The sequence below is a fragment of the Acartia tonsa genome, chromosome 9 (assembly GCF_053477335.1).
Source record: "Acartia tonsa isolate MP-2025a chromosome 9, ASM5347733v1, whole genome shotgun sequence".
Classification (NCBI taxonomy): domain Eukaryota; kingdom Metazoa; phylum Arthropoda; class Copepoda; order Calanoida; family Acartiidae; genus Acartia; species Acartia tonsa.
Window position 1 is genome coordinate 3,801,271 of NC_137268.1, and position 22,891 is coordinate 3,824,161.

Sequence of the window (22,891 nt, forward strand, 5' to 3'; positions counted from 1 at the left end):
CCAAAAACTTAACATGTACACATCCTTCTCCTCCTGAGACATCTTTCTCCACTCAGCAATGTCCATCCTGGTCACTGCAAATATCCTGAACAAAAACCAAAAGCAAAGAAATAATACAATTAAAAGAAAATCTGAGCTATAGATTCGTACTACACTACTGCGCCAAAATGACGTGTAGTAATAGCAAGAACAAACAGCTAAATATTCTAATAAAGTGTATTAATTCAAGACAAGTTAAACATACAATAATAATATTAAATATAATGGCAACTATTCACTTTTATGATCGTGCCGAGTTGCAGAGCAATGTCTTGCTCCGAAACGGTTGACACAAGAACTAAAAGCTAAATTACAAAATACATACATTGCTCTCAAATCAGGAAGAAAGGGACTATACATCACAATGAAAAGCAAAAAAGTTAACCTTAAAAGCTAAATAAAATTGACCAGGCTATTTCAGAGATCTTACATATCATACCTGAATGAAATTACAGAAAGACGGGCAGACATAAGGCTTACTGTTAAATGATATAACTTTAACCCCTAAGTACTTTTATGGGATTGGACAAACGCAGGAGTGGACAAACGCAGGAGTGTTAAAATATTAATTCTATTAAGTATTTCTATACAGATTAGGTTAGGTTAAGATATGAATGAACAAATAAGCCCCCCGCAGGGGTTAGGCATTTAAAAAACCTATAAGATGGTCTAAAATAGGTTAGGTTAGGTTAAGTGTCCACTCCGACGTTTGGGACTCCTGCGTTTGTCGTAGGACCTCTAAAATTAGATGACGCATTTAAAGCTTCACTGTAAATAAAACACAATAAGTAGAGGCGTTATTAAGATATCTTTGTATAAATATACAACAGAGAGACAGTCATTAAGGTAAATATGGATTTTTGAAGATGAATTACATTTTTGAAAAAGAAGAAGATATTTTTGTCTTCCTTGGACCCAAAAAAAATTCTGGATTTTTAATTTTTACCCCCCCAAATAAAAAAAATTACCTATATGATATAAGGATTACCCCCCCCCCCCAAAAAAAAAAATGAGCTTGGGGGTGCCGTTGGCACTCCAAAAATTTTTATTTTCAAGTTTTATCCCCCCCCCCCAAATGAAAAAGCTTGGACGCCCCTGCTAGCCCTATAGCTTTATAATGAATTGTGTATTAAGAGTCAGATGTTTGAGAATGAAAGATGTAAGGCCAGAGCTAACTCTCCTATACACAAAATAATAAGGTATTTTTTAACTTTCTAAACATTATTGCCGTACAGACTTATGGGATCTACTACAGTTCACGGTAAAATATTGCTGGTAACGAATATTGCAAAATAATCTATGCATTTTAAAGGCTGCTAGCTGCCAAACGGCTGAACATACAGATCATACCCGCACACCATTTTCAGGGGTATAAGAGGGCCTACATTTACAAATAATCTGGAATAGCAAAGATCCAATGATGAACAGGGAAAGATTCACTGAAGAAAAAACGCGTAAAATAGGCCTTTTTCGCGCATTTCTCTGCACTGCGAGATAATTATGCATTATTGATTTATGGCTATTTCAGATTATTTGTAGGCCTTCCTATGCCGCTTAAAACAGTGTGCGGGCATGATCTGTACGTTCAGCCGTTTGGCAGCTAGTAGCCTTTAAAATTCATAGATTTTTGGCAATATTTGTTACCACCAATATTTTACTGTGAACTGCAGTAGATCCGACTTATGTACTAATCAATTTATAATTACTTGAATGTTGGCACCAGATTTTCTTGTACTCTAATAAAGGAAAACTTTTAGCTTGCTGAAATAAAGATACCAACCCATACTCCTCCTACTAAATGAACAAACTGACCAAGAAATGAAGTCCATAATGAACGACATAGCTTCCTCTGCCAATACATCTACGCACTCTATATCTTACGTTCCACAAATATAACTATTTATGTAACTATATGGAATTGATGAAATTGGCCACATTCTACTTTTAAATGTTTTCAGGACAAAAATGGCTTAACAAGTGAAGTTCATAAAGCGGACAAATTCTGGTTGAAGAGTAGATGCGATACAATAAAAACTTTTCTCGTATTCATTCAAATCCGGTGGATAGGAACTGGTTCTCATCCATACGAAAAAACTATGTCTAGCATCATATTGTATCCAGCTCTCTACGAATATAAAAATGTACAATTATAAGATTAAAACCAGTTTTTTAGCCCGTGCCTTCAGCACCTCTGGGCTAAAATAACTGGTTTTAATCTTATAATTGTACATTCTATATCCGCGGAAAGCTGTGAGAAATAACTATTAATTTAGAGGTGTAAAGAAGTATAAATCCATGGGTATTCCAGTGAAGAAAATGATCCTTGGAGTTCCCTGGTATGGATACAGATATCCTTGTCAAGAGTTTCTCAATGGTGTCTGCTATATTAAAGAAGTGCCTTTCAGGTTGGTTTATAAAAACGTGACCGTGGCTCAACACGTAGCGCACTCGCTCGTTGTCGGGGAGGTGATAGGTTCGAATCTCGGCCTTACACCGCGTCATAACTAAAGACGTTAAGAATGGTTCCTACTGCTACTATGTCAGGTGCGCGACATCATAGTTAAAGTAGAGAGATTGCCTTGACCCAAAACAGGCGCGTTTCATTACCATAAACTGTTAGGACTTCTCAGACAAAGGTCGTGAATCAAAGGGTAGGTTGTCTGATGGGTGTTACTTAACCTAATACCCAGGGTGTTTAGACAGAACAGGAGACCTTTTGTTTCCCTTGGTTATCCTAGGTTGCTGGACCATGGCGTTTCATGTCATGGACAGCATCTTCGCCTGTATGAGGTAATTGACGAGGTAGGTTGGTTTAATTTACTATTAAGACAATATAACAATGTCTAATTTAACAGAAGTCACACACCTGATTTACCAGTTTCTATTTTAACGTCTTTTGTGTTCCGTACTCAAACCCGACAAATTTCCAAAGACAGGCAGCGATTTAGATTTAGAGACTATAGTGATTACCAGCGACGGCGCCTCTAGGATCTAGGGGCTCATTTTCGAAGGGATATGGAAGGGACTTATTTATCAAAGTAAAATAGCCTAAAACCATCTCAGGGCCTATACGAAGCTTCCGAAGGAGAACCATATCTGTTCGGTGGTTGGCGAGATTCTTCGCTACAAACAAAAAAAGTTTTATACTTTATATAATAGGATTTATATTATCTTAAGTAATCGCCTACAATTATGAAGATATTTTACACATAATCATGATCGTAATATTTTGTAAGTTTTTGAGTTTAGGATTCACAAAGATTCGCTACATTAAGTAATCGTCCTAGTATCAGTCTTTGGATCTACTGCAGTTCATGGTAAAATATTGCTGGTAACGAATATTGCCAAAAATCTATGAATTTTAAAGGCTGCTAGCTGCCAAACGGCTAAACATACAGATAATGCCCGCGCACTGTTTTAAGCGGCATAAGAAGGCCTACAAATAATCTGGAATAGCCAAGATCCAATGATGAACAGGGAAATCTTCACTGAAGAAAAAACTCGTAAAATAGGCCTTTTTCGCGCATTTCTCTGCACTGCGAGATAATTATGCATTATTGATTTATGGCTATTCCAGATTATTTATAGGCCTTCTTATGCCGCTTAAAACAGTGTACGGGCATGATCTGTACGTTCAGCCGTTTGGCACCTAGCAGCCTTTACAATTCATAGATTTTTAGCAATATTCGTTACCAGCAATATTTTACCGTAAACTGCAGTAGATCCCTTAATATTTCATCACTAAAGTACTTGAATAATTAAATGTCCTAACTCTTTAAATTTGAAAAAAAATATCTGATCTAGATTTTTAAAATTTGTATTTTATTCACAATTTGGTACAATTTAAAATTTTGAGATTAAATTAAAATATTCAACTGATACTAATTATTTAACAATGAGGGATTTGATATAAATTGGTTAAATTTAAATCCTGGCCTAATTTATTATGTTATTATAGTTATTTCTCGCATCGTATTATAAACAGCTTTCCGCGGATATAGAATGTACAGTTATAAGATTAAAACCGATTTTTTAGCCCCGAGGTGCCGAAGGCATCGGCTAAAAAAACTGGTTTTTTATCTAATGATTGTACATTTTTATATTCGTAGAAAGCTGGATATAATACGATGTTAGACATAGTTTTTTTTTTATGGATGAGAACCGGTTCTTATCCACCGGATTCGAATGAATAAGAGAAAAATTTTTATGGGTGAAGCTAAACAATTTATTTAGGAAGTAAGGTTTCTTTGTCTGAAGCATAAGATTTCGCTAAATACTGAACCGATTGGGTTCTCCTTTAAGGGATGCTAGAACAGGTACTGGATTTGTTTTTAGCTATATTCTTGTCATTTAATTCTTGCGAAGGTATACTATTTCCCCAAAATCATTACGGAATGGCGGACGGACTGACTGATTAAAGGATGCACGGGCAGACAAAGGTAATTTAAACAAGGATGACAACATCCATAAAAGCAAAGCTCTGAAATGGAAGGACAACGAACATTAAAACTTGTAGATTGTCAGAACTGAATTAGCAGAATATTAATGCATCAGTGCAAACAATATTGTAGGTAAATTTGTTGCAAAACTGCATAAATAGATGATATTGTTTTAGGACATACTTACCTTTTTGGGACTTGTTTATAGAGATGCTTCGCTAATAACATTGTACCTTGTTGTGATAGGAATCAGTTTTTAAAAAATCAGAAGAATCGGATTATTTTAACAAGAAAGAAGTAAGATTAAAGTGAAAAATCGACATGTTTAAAATGGACGTACGGACATTATGGTATTAATTATAGAGTTGATTGATACAGGATAATGTTTATAGACATACTTACATTTTTAGGACTTGATTATCAAGTTGCCTCGCTTATAACATCATACTTTATTGTCCCAGGAATCAATATAAAAAAATCAGCTCAATCGGATGATTAGATCACATAAAAATTTGTTGTTAAAAGAGTAAAAAAATCAACATGTTTAAAATGGACTTACCCACATTCTTGTAACGGTTATAGAGTTGCTACGCTTTTTAAATTGTACCTAACTACTACAGGAATCATCATGCAAAGTTTGGAATTGATAGGTCATTTCTGACCTGTTTAAATTAACTAAAAGAGCAAACTGTGACGGACGGACGGACGGACCGACCCTAATTATAGAAAAGCTTCGTTTTTAAAAAGATAAAATAACACAGTTACTCTATTACACATTATTTTACCTAAATTCTTTACTGTTTAATTTCTGTTTTGGAATGATTAATTTTTGTATCTGCTTCCCCAAAGTTAAATTTAATTTTCTTCATTAGGGTTTTACTTTGATTTATCATTCTAACAGATTTTAATATTTAAATTTGTCACATGATTTAAAATGTTTTTATTCTTTTTAGAAAAATTGAACACATGCCAAAACATTTACCAGTGATCGGCAGAAGTTTATTAATCTTTTTATAGTGCCTAAAAAATGACGTCATACTGGTCTACTATTTGTCAATAAAAATGTATTCTGGCTAACTATTGGCCAAATAAAATCTATACCTATTGGCCTTTCCATTATTTATTTTAAATCATAGAGAAAAAAATAAAAGAGAGGAATCGAAGCAACTAGAAGACGAAAATAGGCAGTGGGCCTAGAGGCCTACTCAGCGCTGTTGCCGCGCTAAAATTTATTGCTATTCCACTACTTTTCAAATGGGAGGATTAAAAATTATTAAAAAAATATTTTTTTACTTTTTACTATTTCCATATTTAGGGCAAGAATATTAGATTAGATATTTTCGTTTTAATGTTTTAATTAAAAATTACATAGAATTTTATTTTTATTTAAAAAAATTTGTTCATGAAAGATGAATCCTTCTATTTCTAAAAAGGGGGAAATTTTTTTCATAATGAACATTCAGCTGATTCTGACCGCCCACGGCTGTTTGCTAAATATCGCTTTTCTTTTTATTCACATTATTATTTATGATTGACTTACAAAAAGCCCTGGGCGGTTTTTGATTTTCGTCTGCTTCTAAATTTAGGGATGGGGAAGTAGTATTTTACCATGAAAAAGGGGTGAGTATTCATCCTCTTATCCTTTTTCCTTATGTTTTAAATGTATATTTGCCTACTATTAGGCAATGCTATATACTGTCCTACTATTGGTCAGTTAAAATATATACCTACTGGCCCGCCATTAGTAATTTAGTATTGGCCTATCATTGGTCATTTGTACTGTATGACGTCATTATTATAAGTCCTATACAGAGCTTCAATTTTAAAAATCTTGAAAGTCTAAACCTAGTCGAAAAATAGCAATGTCTCTTTTTAAAACATTGCAAAGTATCCAAAAAGGTTAATATCTAAGGGTTAGTCGCGGCGGACACGAGTTTTTTCATAAAACTTATTTTAGATTTTTTATTTACAGAGGATGTAATTGTAGCGATGCGGCTGGAATTGAACTGCCATATTCGGTAAGATAATCCTTATACTAAAGTAACAGGATGTCTGTTTGTCTGTGTGTTTGTGTGTCTGTGTGTTTGTACCGAGGGATCTCGCCAACTGCTTAACTGACACGGTTCTCCTTTACAGTGTAGCTTCTCATTGGTCCGGGGCAGGTCCATAACTATCACCCTTCCAAGATAAATCGTAAAAATTATAAATAGCGCCGCCCAGCGGCCAACTTGCTTTTATTTGTTAAACAGCGGACAGATGATCTTAAAGATTGAAAAGATTTACGTGCCGCTAGGTGCCTAGCTGCTAGCTAAAGCTAAAGTATTACTGATCAGCCGTCAAACCATGTGAGGTATATTTCTCATTGGTCAAATAAATCGACAAAATCACGTTTCTATTTTGTTACAAACCGACTTACGGACCTTTACAATTATTGAGTATTTTGTTTGTAAATACTAACAATTTATGTTAAATTTGGTTAAAAAGTAGAAATATCTGTGGCTATTTGAATATAAAATTTGTGTAAATTTTAGCTTTTAACCCATTACAATTCTGCCTTTCATTTTCAACATAGAAAATTGGACAATTTCTGACGAGGGTTGATATGGAATGAAATTAACCTCCCCCTAATTTCATTCTTCACAGATTATCAGAAGGGTTAAAGAACTCTTTGACCTCAAATAGATATTAGGTTAAGTACCATCCAACATACAAGCAATCTTTTGATCAAAGGGTGAAGATTTTAAAAATGTTATGATAAACAATTTTACATTTGATTAGATTAAAATTAATGATGGAAAAACCCTAAAGTTTTTAAGACAACGAATCGTGAAACACGTTAAGTTATGAACTTGAGGGTTGGGTTAGTTATATTACTTCCCAGTCAAAGAAGTGGGGTGAAATTTTCATAAATTGGAAAATACTAGAATATTTTTCTTCAAAAGATTTTCCTTGAAAATTACAGTATACTGTGTTTTGAAAGTTTTAATTTGGGTAATGGTTTAGACTATTAAGCGGAGAGATGTTAAACACTTGACCACAAAAAAAAATATTTTAAAAACCAAAAATTGATAATTGGTCAAGTAATAACAATTTTTTAAAGAAGGTGTATTAACTTTTTTGCTTTTTATTTAAGATAGCTAGCCGGTTCTTTTAGTAAGTAGTAGATGTAAAATTTTTCATAGAATTCAGATATGCAATCGGTTTTTTTTGTAGACCTCTTATTTTTGAAATAATTTAAGTTTTAAAAAAAAAAAAATTAAGTCGGTTTTAAGGTACTAAAACGCAACAAAATAAAAGAAGAAAATTGTATGAACAAAAATAGTAAGATCTTTAATTTGACACCTTACTTTTAAAATTCTGTAGAGTAATTATTGAAAAAATCTATTTTGTTAACCTTCTTTTAGTAATTCAATTAATAATAATTTTTAGGATATTTTGGAATTAAGTGAAAATAGAGCTTTGTATGACGTTCATTGGGATAAAAAGGCTAAGGTAATCTATTTATCTATCTATCTATCTATCTATCTACAGGGTGCGTCACATAAATCGGGACATTTTTTAAACGGCCATAGCGCGAAAACTACTTGACCAATCAGGACGTTTGACCCCACTATAGAAAGCTTAGGTAATGACCTTTTAGCACAAAAAAATCTTTGGATGAAGATGGACGTATACACCGAGCTGGACGCGTATATGTTCAACAAGGCAGATTCCAAATGCGCCGGTGGTTAAGTGCGCAAAATCACAAAACATAGGGTCCGACAGAGAAGGAGTTAGGCTCATTGAGACACACATTTTGCCGTGTTTAAATCCATTTTAGCTCAATCCTAGCCGAAATGAGGTTGATTTTTCAAGATTTTGACAGGGAAGGAGTTGGAAATTTGACCCAAAATTTTTTGTGTGTCTTAAGCTCATCGAGACACGCATTTTGAGTACTTAAAGTCCACTGTAGCTAAATCATAGCCCAAATGAGAGCAAAAACATGGATTTTGTCAATTTGGCGGTTACTCATGATCTTAAGGAAATGTGGCCTCCCAGTAGCCCGATCTTAATTCAATGGACTTTTGGGCCTAGGGCTACTTTGAAGCATGTGTGGTATCCGCCGGGGATAAATGGCAGACACCGGAGTTCAATTAGATTAGGGCAGTGTGACAGACGTGGACACCTTACTATAGAGAAGCTACGCTTCTCTAGCATTCACTAGATAATGATCAACATCTATTTCAGTTGTCACTTTATTGAAGGTTTAAAAGATACTGAAGCTATATACAACAAACAATAATTACATGGATAGGAATAAATAATCATAACATAAAAGCATCATAATACATATACAATGGTCAGTTTGGGCAATAATGATCCCCCATCCCTGAAAAGGGTGGGGGAGAATTAAGAATACAGTTAACCATAATAAACATGACAGATTCAATCATTAATTTTAAGCACAGGGAGGGGGTCGCTAGACCCCTTCCCCAGGACTCGGGGGAGGGCCATTGACCCTCCACCGAACCCTAGATCAGGGGTGCCATAGGCATGGCTCACGGTTGCCGAATACCACAACTCTCCCCTTGGAAGGCTGGGAGATGATTTCCCTACCAGACTTCCGACAGTGGTTGAGGCCTTCGGTCCGCTCCTTAGGGCTAAGATATATATACAACGATAATGATTCAATGGAATCCTAGTGGTGAGTGTCTTCTTAGGGTTGATGGGCTCCCAATGTGGGATAGAAGGCAGAGGCTGGCTTGGGTTGGACACGTTGGTCAGCGCCGGCAGGTATCAGGTTTGCTGGTGGCACAGTTGTTGCTGGAACGGTCAGCAGTGGGGCCTGCTGGTTGTTGTTGGCAGCGGCTGGGGCGCTGGCTGCCAGGTTGATCGTCTGAGCAGCGGCCTGTCCTCCTGAGGGGCCGCGGGGTCTGCCAGAGGGCGGTCCTGGCCTACCTGGGCGGTCATGCCCGCTGTCAGTTGATTTCATAGACACCATTTCCTCGGCTGCTTCCCTGCCGATGGGAATGGCATCCCAGTCCACTGAAAAGTCCCGGGACTTGGCATGGTTGAGCCTGGCTCTAGCCAGCGCTTTCCTATACAAAAGCTGGATGGTACAGGAACACTTGTGATATCGCATTCAGGGCTGCCCGGACTCCTCCTTGTGCTGCTGCCAGGGAAATGATGGTTAGGTCCCCCAGCAGTTTGAGGATCAACAACAGCAAACACAGTATGGCTGCGCCATCTCCCCACTCGTGGATGGCTTGTCTAAATCCAGCCCAGACATCCAGGGCTGCCTCTCCTTCCTCCGCCAGTCGGTCAATGTTGTAGGACACTATCCCATGGTCTCCTGTGGCCGAACAGCTGCCTTGCTGAACGCAGGAGCCATAGGATAGGCCGGTCAGCATGGCACTCTTGTATGCTGGGAACGCCAGCAGTTGTTGCCAGTCGTTCAACTCAGCCTGCGAATACAAGCCACCTGAACTGAAGTCATCTAGGGGCTCTGTCAACAATTGCTTAGGCGTATCCAGCGGGGGTGGCCTTTTCTTGGGAGCGGGGGTTAACTCTATCCAGCCTTCCTCCGCGTGCACAGTCAGGGGGTAGGTGGAGGAGCAGGGAATCTTGGTGGCGTGTTCACTGTATACCCGTGTCACAGCGTCTACAAACCCTGTGGGCTCTACTGGCACTTTGTCCCAACACTCCTTGTGTTCGCGGACAACGTACTTGTGGCGTTGGCAGGTCAGCTGCAGCAGGATGTCTCCCCTCAGTACCGAGAACATGCTCCCCTGGACACGCACCGGGTGGGCCGGGTCTAGTTGCTGGAGCTTCCAGCAGTTGGCCGCTACTTCTTCTGCTGCGGTGCTTTTCATGCGCGTTTCCAGGGTAAACCCAATATAACCTGCATGTATTTGGGCTTGAAGAGGAACGTTAACATCCCTGGCCGACACTCTGGGCAGCGCAGCCGCGGCTGGGTCAGCTGCCACGAACAACGCTGGATGGTTTGTGGCATGGGCCTCGAAGTCGCAGTTCACAATCGAGGTGGGGTTGGTCATGTTGATGAAAAACTGGGCCTGATGGTCAACCAGATATGCATCCATCACCAGGCTGGGCTGGAGGCTGCGGATCAGCCTCAAGGGGCAATCTCTTCCCAGGTGGTCCCACACGTAGGTTGCTTCCCCAGTGATGCAGGACAGCTCAGAATGGGGACACTCTAGGGTCAGGTGGTCAGACTGGGACTCCACCCGTCCATCCTCCACCACATAGGTCTCCTCCTTGACCAGCAGCCGTCGCTCCTGGAGCACTAATTCGTTGCGGTATAGCTGGCCCTCGAAGTGGACGTCCTCCCCTTCACAACCCACCCCCTCGGGGCTGTTGACGAGGGCGCCCACCATATCGATGGTGAAGAACAAGGGATGGTTCAGCTGGAACGTCAGTGGCTGGGTCTTGCCTGGCAACGTGTAGACTCGGTTCCTGGCCAGGTCTCGGCACGCTTCTGGGTCTATCTTGGTTGGCCTCATGAGGGTGGGGACCGAGGTCACCTTGAGGTGACCCCATACTCCACACCTGAATGTCCACTGGGACACGGTGAGTTGACAACTGTACCCGGTGGTTTCCCTCACCTTGACTTGCTGCAGGACGTGTACTTCATGGTCCAGGGGCACCTCCTGGTGTAGGGGCTCCGTGTTACACATCTTTTCTTTATTGTAGGATGTGACATGAATGGGGTTGGCACAGTCCCATCCCACCAGGACGTAGCTGGTTGTAGGCCACACGGCTGCCAGCAGGAGGCCTCACAGGACCATCCACCAATGGGAGAGGCTTCCAGGCAACCATCTTCCTCGTACACGCGGCTGGGGATCTTCAGCTCTGGTCGCGGCTGCTTCTTGGGACTGGACACGGCTGGGCTGCTCCTGGCTAGATACAAGTTTCCATTGAGCCTTATCTGTATGCGGCCGGGGCACCCCGATACCCTCCCCAATGACAGACTGGCAAGTGACTGGCACTTGCCTGGGTGTCGGCTCCCCTAGCCCCAAGTGCTCCCTTCCCTTGTCCAAAGCATGCCCAGTGGCATGGGGCTGAAGTGCATGTGGCACAGGCTCGCCCTTACTCACTTCCCTCCCCTGCCCTAGGAACTCAGGTGCATGTGGCACAGGCAAGTCCTTATTTTCCCAAATTTCAATCTCCCCAGCCTCTGGTGCAGGGGGCACAGGCAAGGCTGGGTTTTTACAATATCTTGGATACAACACATTTAACAAATTCAACTTATCCTGATGTTGAGCAGCTGGGTTCCCTTGGCTGGCAGGGGGCTCTGGATGGCATGTAGCTGGGCTCTCCCTGCAGGCTGGTGGCGCTGGCTGACTGGGGGTGACGGGTGTCACCCCTTCCTCTGGGACCGCTGGCTCGTTCCAGGACTCAGGTCTCTCGGTGGCGGCGACGGTTGTCGCCCCAGACATCAGGTTGGAGGCTGGCTCGTTCCAGGATCCAGGTATCTCGGTGGCGGCGACGGTTGTCGCCCCAGGCACCAGGTGGGAGGCGCTGGATAGCACCCCCCCATCATCCCAGGTGGCGACGCCGGGTGGCGTCCCATACATCGATGCAGAGGCGCTGGCTAGCACCTCCTGCCTCTCTCGTTCGGCGGCTGCCAGGGCCTCCCCGTACACCGTCTCAGGGACGCTGGGCAGCGCCCCTCCACTCTTGCTGGGTAGGCTCAGTCGGGCAGGTTCCATCATGTTGAGGCTAAAATGCTGGGGCCTCAGAATCTCTGGCTCGGCGACATTGTTGGGTTGTATCAGCTCTGGCCCCAGATGGTTGAGGCTGAAGCCTAGGCCAACCCGGTTGGGTTCAGCCGCGCCGCCCAGTACGTTGATCCTAGCTGGGACAGTCCCAAACTGCGGCATCCCATCGGCTCGGTCCACAGCTTTGGGCACGGCTGCTTGCTGCGGGGGTGCTTGGGGCGCGCCCCCTTCCATGTGGGCCACTCTGCTGGGCTTCCCTGGAGGGGCGCCCTTATCGGCGGTGCGCCTGCGGCTGGCTACCTGGGCCCAGTCAGCTCTACAGTCGGCCGCCGTGTGACCGTCATAGTGACAACGCTCACACTTGGCAGAACGGTCACGGCGTGGCTGGGTACGTCTCTCCTCTAGGCTGACTTCCACAGGCGTTGGGCAGTCTCGAGCTTGGTGGCCTCTCCCCTGGCAGCGGAAGCAGCGTCCTGGAACCTTGTCATCTGGAGCGACCTTCCCCATCTGGTGGAGACCCGGAGCCAAGGCGCCAATCTCCATTGGCTCCGAATCATCATACTGGGGCAACTGGATGCTGGCGGATCCAGTCAGCCCGTCGGTAGAGTCCACTAGGCACACACCTTCCTTCAGTTGCTTTGTGATCATGGTGACGGTAAACATGGCCTTACGAGTGTACTCAGGTACACTCATAATTTCATGACCCATCATGATGCGTTTTACATTGGCGTTACGAATTCCACGATTTAATTCGTCCACCAACAACTCAAGATCCTCATGGCTATAGGCGTCCCGATACAGGGCACATTTAGTGGATATGTACGCCTGTATCGGTTCTGTCGAGTGTTGCTTGTAATCCCTAAACGCTTGTTTAAGCGTTTGGGATTCAAAAGCAGGACGAAATAACATTTCACACTCGGCCTTGACCTGCTCGTAGGTCAAGGCTTGGCCTGCCTCGCCAAACAGATTGGACGCCATTTCCGCCGCTTGCCCTACCAGTGACAGTAGGAGGGCGTTGCGGCGGTTGAGGGAATCATGAGGTGGCACGCGGTAAGCCGCCCATGACATCTCGAGTCTGCGGATATGTGACGACCAGGATTGCTTGGGCGGCCCTCTATACTCCGGCAGATTGCTCAGCATCAGCTTGCGGTACTCGGCTGGGGCCGGTTGAGGGTCATCCTGGAGCCATCCTGGGGCTTGGTCACCTCCTGGGGCTTGCGGCTGGTCCATTGGGTCAACGGTTCAACGGCGGGGCACAAAGTTATACAGTACAAAAAAATGAATGGTTTGTCACTTGAGGCTATCTAGCCTAACAGCTAACACTGTTTGTATCACTAGGTTGGTAGTTTAGTTGCAAAGATATAACTTAGCTGTACTTATCACTAGTTAGGTGCTGAGGTTGTAGGGTAGGCTGGTAGGGGTAGATAGATGTTGAGGGTCTGAACTGCTGTCAGGAACTGATTGGGTTTTCCTTTATCACACTAGAGCTAGAAGGAGAGAAGCTTGTAATTCTTTATTTGCTAAAAATACCCCTGTTAAATGCTATGGAGTAGCTCCGCTCCGGTGTGTGTGTGTGTGTGTGTGTGCGTGTGTGTGCGTGAAATCTCCTGTCCTTGCAACGCGCGTCCGCACCGTCAAATCCGCGCACACGGGGAAAACGCGCTCTCACCCCTCAACTCGCTCTCTCATTGGTCCGCTTCGTCCGTTGAATTTATGATATTTTCCGCACTCTGTTGCGCTACCCGTGAATGGCGCTCTGTGTGTCCGATCGCTAGCCCCACACTACAGACGGACTTAGTCTAGTGTGGGTAGGAAGGGGGAAGCGCGTGAGGGGACGGGGGTAACTCCGTCCGTTTCCCCTGTGAGGGAGGGAGGTAACTGTGTGCTGGTGTAATAGTGCCTTTTCTTCTTAATCCTAGGCTTATCTATTATATCACCCTGATTGTATTTGCCTTCAATGGAGAGGGGCTCCTCCCTTTCCCTTGGAATAAGGGGTGTATTGTTGTTGTGCTGTGGGCTTGAGGTGTTTTGATTGTATATCAGGGTCTTTATTTTATTACATCTAGCTTCTATTTTTGTCCTTATCACAATTGCATAACAGATTTGTTTACCAACTCTGTTCTATTTTTAGCTGTTATCACAATACACAATAAATCCAAGCCTGTTCTATTCTTAGATTTATCACAACACAACAATTTGTTTGCCAAGCTTTGCTCATAAATCTATTGTTTAGCCATCACACCAGGGTGGTAATCCCTGCAATGTAACATAATATCTGTTTTTCTAGATGGGTGGCTGCGTTGTAGCCTCTCAGGATACTTGGAGTTGACGTAGTTTTTCTCTGTTCTGGTGCACTACACTCGTATGTTGGCTCGCAGCTTGCAGCTATGTGGCATGTTTCAGCCTATCGGCGGCAGGGAATGTCCCGTCCTGCTAGCGCTGCTGATCCAAATCCGGCTGATGGCGGCAGGGAATGTCCCGTCCTGCTAGCGCCACTGGTTCGGATCCTGCTATTTCTTGCAGTAAAGTTGGCCTATTTGCAGCCGTTTACACTTATTTGGCTTGTTTCAGCCGGTCCGCAGGCCTGTTTCAGCCCTTTGAGCGCTCAATTCTCCGTTAGATATCGGCGCTGCTCGCGGTTATTCATCAAATTTCGCTGTCTCGCTTCCACAACTGCCGGATGCAGAGTTAAACTTTGCTGTCCAGGGTGGGTAATTCAGGTTGCTTGCGTCAGTTTTGCCAGATTCACTGCTGGGAGTACCTTAGCCTCAGATGCGCGTCTGCTCTACACTTGTGGTTCGCCGTAATCTCACACAGCTGTCACCAAAAGTTGTGGTATCCGCCGGGGATAAATGGCAGACACCGGAGTTCAATTAGATTACGGCAGTGTGACAGACGTGGACACCTTACTATAGAGAAGCTACGCTTCTCTAGCATTCACTAGATAATGATCAACATCTATTTCAGTTGTCACTTTATTGAAGGTTTAAAAGATACTGAAGCTATATACAACAAACAATAATTACATGGATAGGAATAAATAATCATAACATAAAAGCATCATAATACATATACAATGGTCAGTTTGGGCAATAATGATCCCCCATCCCTGAAAAGGGTGGGGGAGAATTAAGAATACAGTTAACCATAATAAACATGACAGATTCAATCATTAATTTTAAGCACAGGGAGGGGGTCGCTAGACCCCTTCCCCAGGACTCGGGGGAGGGCCATTGACCCTCCACCGAACCCTAGATCAGGGGTGCCATAGGCATGGCTCACGGTTGCCGAATACCACACATGCACCAATAGACGTGCCCATACCACAAAGACCTCCCTCATTGCCACTATCAAGGAGAACTACGCCAGCTTGGACAGGTACATTTTAACCTGGACCTGCCGGCGGTTGAGGAGGGGGGTAGAGACGGTGAGTGAGGCTGGCGGCGATTTTATTGAATAATCTACTAGTCATATACCTATTTTGCTTCCCAGTTTTAAAAATTCATTAAAATCTTTAAAATTGACGATTTTATGTTCATTTCTTTAAAAATTACAAAATGTCCCGATTTATGTGACGCACCCTGTATCTATCTATCTATCTATCTTTCTCTCTATCTATCTATCTATCTATCTATCTATCTATCTATCTATCTATCTATCTATCTATCTATCTATCTATCTATCTATCTATCTATCTATCTATCTATCTATCTATCTATCTATCTATCTATCTATCTATCTATCTATCTATCTATCTATCTATCTATCTATCTATCTATCTATCTATCTATCTATCTATCTATCTATCTATCTATCTATCTATCTATCTATCTATCTATCTATCTATCTATCTATCTATCTATCTATCTATCTATCTATCTATCTATCTATCTATCTATCTATCTATCTATCTATCTATCTATCTATCTATCTATCTATCTATCTATCTATCTATCTATCTATCTATCTATCTATCTATCTATCTATCTATCTATCTATCTATCTATCTATCTATCTATCTATCTATCTATCTATCTATCTATCTATCTATCTATCTATCTATCTATCTATCTATCTATCTATCTATCTATCTATCTATCTATCTATCTATCAATCTATGATATTTAGAGTCCATATTTTGAATATTTGGATGGAGAAAAAATCTACCAAATTTGGTTTGACAACCCCTCCAGCCTGGTTTACAAATATCAGGTTTTTATGTTTAATATTGCTACTAGCGGATTTGCCCCTAGCCTCTAGGGACTTAAAAAATTAAAAAAAACTAAGAATTTCTAGTGCAGCCATTTATTTTGAATTAGTTTCCCCAGACAACATATTTTTATGGGGGAGAAGGGGAAATTTTCATTTTTTGGGCGGTTGGGGGTGTCCCACCCTCAAGAAAATAGCTTAAAACCACCAAAGACCAAATACCCTGAAGAGTAGAATCCGATCAGTGGTTACGGAGATCTTAAGGGACGGACGGACAGACGGACGGACAGACAGAGAGACATAATACTACTTTGTATTATAGATAGAACAGCTACATATTGACTATGCTCTGTCAGTATGTCCTTCCTGCTGCAAAATAAGGTCATTCATTTTGGGGCCGATAGTGTAAATTTGTTAAATGTAAAAGACGATTTCCCACAAAGTGCCTTTTTTTCCTTTAGGAGGTTTGTGGCATTAGGACGTTTGTAGCATTAGGTCGTTTGTGGCATTAGGACGTTCGCGATGTACCGATAAATGCAGTGACGAGAAATGTATGTAAATCTACCATAAGCTCTACCTAAAAAGTACTGAATAAACTATCGTGTTCAAGCCTAAGGTTGTGGACAGTTTTTTTTTAATTCGTGTGTAAATAATCACTAATATACTGATTCCCAAAGTTGAATTATCATTTTGTTTTAAAATCTATTTTGGAAGGCCGGATTATGAAAAAAACTGGTATCAATTTTATGATTTTAATATTTTATTCATATACACATGATTTTTCAGTATGGGTTTGAACCGGTTATAATCCAGCGGATATTAATCGGTTTTGAAGCCACGTTAAAAAAGTATTCCTAAAACAATTGCTCTGTATTTTAGCTGTGTTTTAGACATAAAAAGTAACAATTCCTATATCCCGTATTAGCAAAAACTAAATGTAATTTTGTAAAATATTTGGTTCTGTTCAGAGATAAATGATAAGTAAATCAATTTCTTTATGTCTGTTTTTAGCGCAGGTTCTCGCTAACTTCTGAACCAATATAGATATCATCTTCTTATTTTTTACTTTTTCTCTTTAGAATTAAAATGGAGGTAGAGTTGACTCTACCTTTCCTATTCTAGATGACTCTAGGGGCAAAATTAACCAGTTAATGCAATAACTAGGGTTGGGCCGGATATCCGGTGTGGCCGGATATCCGGCCGGTTATCCGGCCCATTTTCAATATCCGGCCGGTTACCGGATATTGAAACTATCCGGCCGGATATCCGGCTCTATAATTTTTTATACTTTACACCAAAAATCTCTGCTTTTTAAAATCTTAAAAGGCTCTAATTTTCTTATTATTGAAGCTAGAAGAACACTTTTTCTGAATAAGTTTAACTTTATGTAAATTTATATAAGATTTCTGAAGAAATTTTTTTTTACTTCTTTAATATCTGGTAATTTGGCCGGTTATCCGGCCGGATATCCGGTAATTTGGCCGGATAACCGGATATTTGCCGGATATCCGGCGTTGGCTATAGATAGATAGATAGATAGATAGATAGATAGATAGATAGATAGATAGATAGATAGATAGATAGATAGATAGATAGATAGATAGATAGATAGATAGATAGATAGATAGATAGATAGATAAATAGATAGATAGATAGATAGATAGATAGATAGATAGATAGATAGAGAAAACAAGAGAAGAGAGAGAGAGAGAGAGAGAGAGAGAGAGAGAGAGAGAGAGAGAGAGAGAGAGAGAGAGAGAGAGAGAGAGAGAGAGAGAGAGAGAGAGAGAGAGAGAGAGTGAGTGAGATAGAGCGAGAAACCGAATATAAATATTTTTAATTTGCTTATCCCTACTTCTCTGGCATGTCTGTTATTCAGCTACATATTCTGCTGCTGCAATTATGCAAAATTATTCTCATTTTTTTGCACTAAAATTATGTTCATTAAAGCTTATGTTACCCCACTGATATTTGTTTATAATCAAATTTTAATTGATTCCATTACAATAAGTTTCAACCAGTGTTTCGGAGCCAGAGCCAGGAGCCGTGGAGTCGCCATATTTAGCTGGAGCCGTAATTTTCGTTAAAAAACGGCTCCGGCTCCGGACTAGATAAATAAAGAGATTTTTTTTATAAATTATAATTTGGTAACTCTGTTTTGTCATGTGCAAATGCCCTTTTTAAGTTTTTAAAGTCCATTTTTATCAAAAATTTAACTTTTAAAACCTTAAAGAGTCAAAAATTAAAAATATTTTTTTTATGGGGAAAAATATGCCGGAGCTGGAGCCGGAGCCGCACCAAAATCAAACGGCTCCGAAACGCTGGTTTCCACTATCTTCTTGTTGTCGGTTAGGTGATGGGTTGGTTTATAGGTGAAAAACCTCAGAAAAATCAACCTTTTACAATTTACAAAATAAGCTAGAACCGACTCAAATATGGCCATCTCTCCCTTCGAAAAATTTCAAGTCATCCAAAGTCCAAACGGATTTGAATTAAAGGCTTAGTCGCGACTGACGGGCGGATGCCGAGCACTTATCTAAAGAAATGCAAATTATTACCATTCACATTTGCAATTCCAAAAATAATCGTGCAATGAAATGGTTGGTAGTCTGAAATGTAAGCAAAATCTACTGAAAGCAACCTATGGCCCTGAAAAGAAATCATAAGAGAAAAATATTTTCTTTTAACATAATATTAACTTCAGAGGGATAAGGGATGAGTGGGGGGCGGGGGTGGTGTTGTAATAACCAGTTTTTCAAATAGACTGAAAATAAACTTAAAATTATTTTCTTAAAATTTTCTTGTATTTGTTTTTTCTTGTTTTATTTTACACAGTCATCAGATAAATTCTCAATTCTCACTGTATTAATATTAGACTGGAACTGGATATTTCTTGTTCTAAAATAAGTACTTTGTTTGTTAATTAGCGGCTTCGCCCCTAGCCTCTAGGGGCTTTGCCCCAAGAGGTGATCAAAAAAAAGGACCAAGGAAATCTTCAGCAAAAAAAAAATAAGGCACCAAGGAAATCTTCAGCAAAAAAGAAAATAAATGGGGGGGGGGGGGTTTGTTTTTTTGGGGGTTGGTGGTGTCCCACCCTCCAAGAAAATAGCCTAAAACTACCAAAGGACCAGTAGGTATATTCCCTGAAGAGTAGAATCCGATCGGTTCAGTGGTTACCGTTAGGGACAGACGGACAGACAGACAGACAGACGGACAGACATCAAGCTACCTTGTATTATGGATAAGTAGCGTAGCATAGCCCAAGTTATAATTGAATAGTAATAGTTTATAAAATTATAGACCGATTTCCACTAATATTAAATAAAACATTTTAAGATTAAAACTACCTCGGGCTAACAAAACTGAAATTAATTATATGTTTTTCATGGTAAAATTCGTGAAAAATTGACTGTAATACGATGCAATACATAATTTTTCGGTATAACTGACAACCGGTTCTAATTAAGTGGATATTGATTGGTTTCTAGAAATATTATTCAGTAATATATTTATTATTTAAAGAACAGCCTGTTTCAAGACCAAACCATCATATAATATCAAGAATTTTTTTATCTAAAGATCTCAGAAACGGCTGGTTCGAATTGATTGTGAAGTTTTTTTGTCTTTGTATGGATTTAGGCTATTTTCCGAACTTCTTCGCCCTTCCCTTTATAAAATACAGGACTATTAGTTTAATAAATTTTTTATTAGGATATTTTCCTAAAATTTAAAATATATAATTTTTTAGGCAGCTAAAACCTTTGGCTTGCGTGGAGTTGGATTTTGGACTGGAAATTTTCTTGACTACAATAACAGCACACAGATACATTCTATGTGGAATATTATACCATCTTTTTGAGAACATATTCAAATATAATGATGAAATGAATAATAAAAAGGAAGGGGTAATTGTTTTTCTTATAAAATATGATATTCTTAATATGAACTTCTAAAAGATTTAAACATAACGCTACAGGCAAAGTTTACAATTATTTTTTTTTCAGTGCAAAAAAATCTGCAAAATAAAAGTGATATTTATGCATATTGGTAAAAATATTGGCAAAAGTATCAATACTTAAATTGAACAAAAATTTAAATTTTAATACATGAGCATTGCATCTCTATAGGTACTATCCTTAGTTTTTAAAATATTTGTTAAGGTAGTTATTGATTTGTCGTCAATTTAGCTTGCTAATTTGGACCTCATTTATTGGTCAGTTCGTTCATCCAGTATGACAAAGTGTTAAGTGGGCTAATTTGTGTAAGCTTGACTTTAGAAAAGTGTTTGATTTTCAATAATAAAGTAATCAGGGAGTAAGGGAGGGGACAATGGGCAATTAATCAATATAAGAGTTTTCGCTGAAAAGCAAATAAAACCATCTAATAAAAAAATTTTCTGTCTGCTATATTCAAAACTAACTCAGCTAGTTAGCGCGGCATTGATGCGCTAGTACCCAAAGTCAGTCAGAACCTGCTGCATTCTTGCACATTCCCTTTAAGCCAGTACCCAAAGTCTGAGACTCTTAAAAATTGAATATTCGATCCATTGTCCCCTCTCTTACTCCCTGGACAGGAATAGAGAAAGTTAGAGGTGGTAAATTTTACTGTTCCCAAACTTTTATAAACACGTTATCTCATTTGTTGGCCTAAAATCTTGTTGCATTGAATCCTAAGCATATAGTACAAACTTTTGTAACGGATGCTTTATCCTATATACTCAACTAGCGGCTACGCCCCTAGAGGCCTCTAGGGGCACTTGAGGAGGAAAGAGTCAAATTTTATAACCCAATTTCTTATTTTAAATTTTAAAAGAAAAAGTAAAGAAACAAGGATGAAAACATCCATAAGTAGCGAAGCACAAAAAATCGTCGATGGGAATACGTACAGTTAGATTTTAAAGGTTTTTACTAAAATCAAGAATAGATTTATTGGATAAAATAAACATGAAACCTTGTTTTATTTTGCATGATGACGATGGTCAAAGTAAAATGTATTAAAGATGCTCATAACAATGGGGAAAAATATTTTGATACAGATATCCCATAAAAGTTTGAAAATTGCATCAAAATAAACAAAGATATGGGTAAATATGTAAAACATATAAAAATAGCCAAAAACCTGATAAAAGGCAGTCTGGCCGTCATGGTTGTTTTATTAAAACGACTAAAAATTTAATTTTTAAATTCTTAACTTAAAAAATTTGGAAAATCGGACCATTTACACTGAAGATATGGAAAAAAGTGTTAATTATATAAAAATAGCCTAAAACCTGCTAAAAAGGCAGTCTGGCCGTCATGGTTATTTTGTTTAAAAGACGGGAAATTTAATTTTGATATCTATAACTGAAAAATTTTGAAAATCGGACTATAAACACTGAAGATATGGAGAAAAATGTTAAATATATAAAAAAACAGCCTAAAACCTGCTAAAAAGGCAGTCTGGCCGTCATGGTTGTTTTCTTTAAAAGACGGGAAATTTAATTTTGATATCTATAACTGAAAAATTTTTGAAAATCGGACCATAAACACTGAAGATATGGAGAAAAATGTGAAAAATATAAAAATAGCCTAAAACCTGCTGAAAAGGCAGTCTGGCCTTCATGGTTGTTCCTTTAAACGACGGGAAATTTAATTTAAACATAAAACATAAAAAACATTTATTCAGTGACAGATTGCGCCCCGTCTTACGAAGCAGTACATACAATAGTAAACCAAGCTACTGCTTAGTACCAGGTGTACTTTAAAATTTTTCATAATATTTATAAATTTAAATTGCATGACTAACACTAGATGTTATGTGTGGCACTGATTAGGCTTCCCTAAAAGTAGGAATATGCGTATCCGAGATGTTTGCATTGCCTTTTTTAGGTTGGCATTAAGTTAATAAGAAAAATAAGAAATAATAATGTCAAAATAAATGTAGGTAAAATTAAATGGACAGGGGAAAAAGAGAAGGAAAGAAGGGTTACAACAAATTTTAAGGCTAGTTTTTCTTAAATTTTAAAACCATTTCTGTAATTAATAATGTAAGGTATTTAATAAATCCAGGCAAATCAATATATTTTAAGTACATTCATTACATTCTTCAATATTACATATAGATTTAAAAAGTTCATCTTTAAGATTTAATGCAAATGTTTTTTTAGGAATATTCTCATTTAAAAGATCTTTTTCATGACAAAAATTATTCCATAGTCTTTGAAATGAAAATAATGGAAACCTTTCAATTTTTTTAAATTTGGCTATTGGAATATAAAACTCACTAGAATTTCTTAGTTGTCTCTGATTTCTTAGATTATTTCTAATCCATACACCATCAAAAGAATTTGGTAGCCTCCAGCGAATAAAATCATAAAAAAATAGTAGTTTTGTATAAATAGATAGCTCCTTAATAGGCAAAACATTAATTTTCCTAAACAAAGGTGGCGTATGGCTGTTATAAACGGATTTGTGTATAATTCTAATAGCTTTTTTTTTGTAGAACTAC

The 22,891-nt window shown here is 39.5% G+C and overlaps 1 protein-coding gene across 1 annotated transcript in view; it reads left to right on the top strand.

Annotated features, from left to right (window-relative positions):
- The window catches only part of LOC145327690 (di-N-acetylchitobiase-like), a 33,382-nt gene extending 13,058 nt beyond the window's left edge, over positions 1-20,324 (top strand). Inside the window, exons 2-7 of the mRNA XM_080171245.1 lie at positions 1,174-1,238; positions 2,313-2,444; positions 6,451-6,496; positions 7,908-7,970; positions 16,325-16,408; positions 20,154-20,324. Of these exons, the coding sequence (XP_080027371.1) occupies positions 1,174-1,238; positions 2,313-2,444; positions 6,451-6,496; positions 7,908-7,970; positions 16,325-16,408; positions 20,154-20,264 (501 nt within the window). The 3' untranslated portion in view covers positions 20,265-20,324. The remainder of the gene's footprint in view (positions 1-1,173; positions 1,239-2,312; positions 2,445-6,450; positions 6,497-7,907; positions 7,971-16,324; positions 16,409-20,153) is intronic.
- Positions 20,325-22,891: the final 2,567 nt, after the last annotated feature.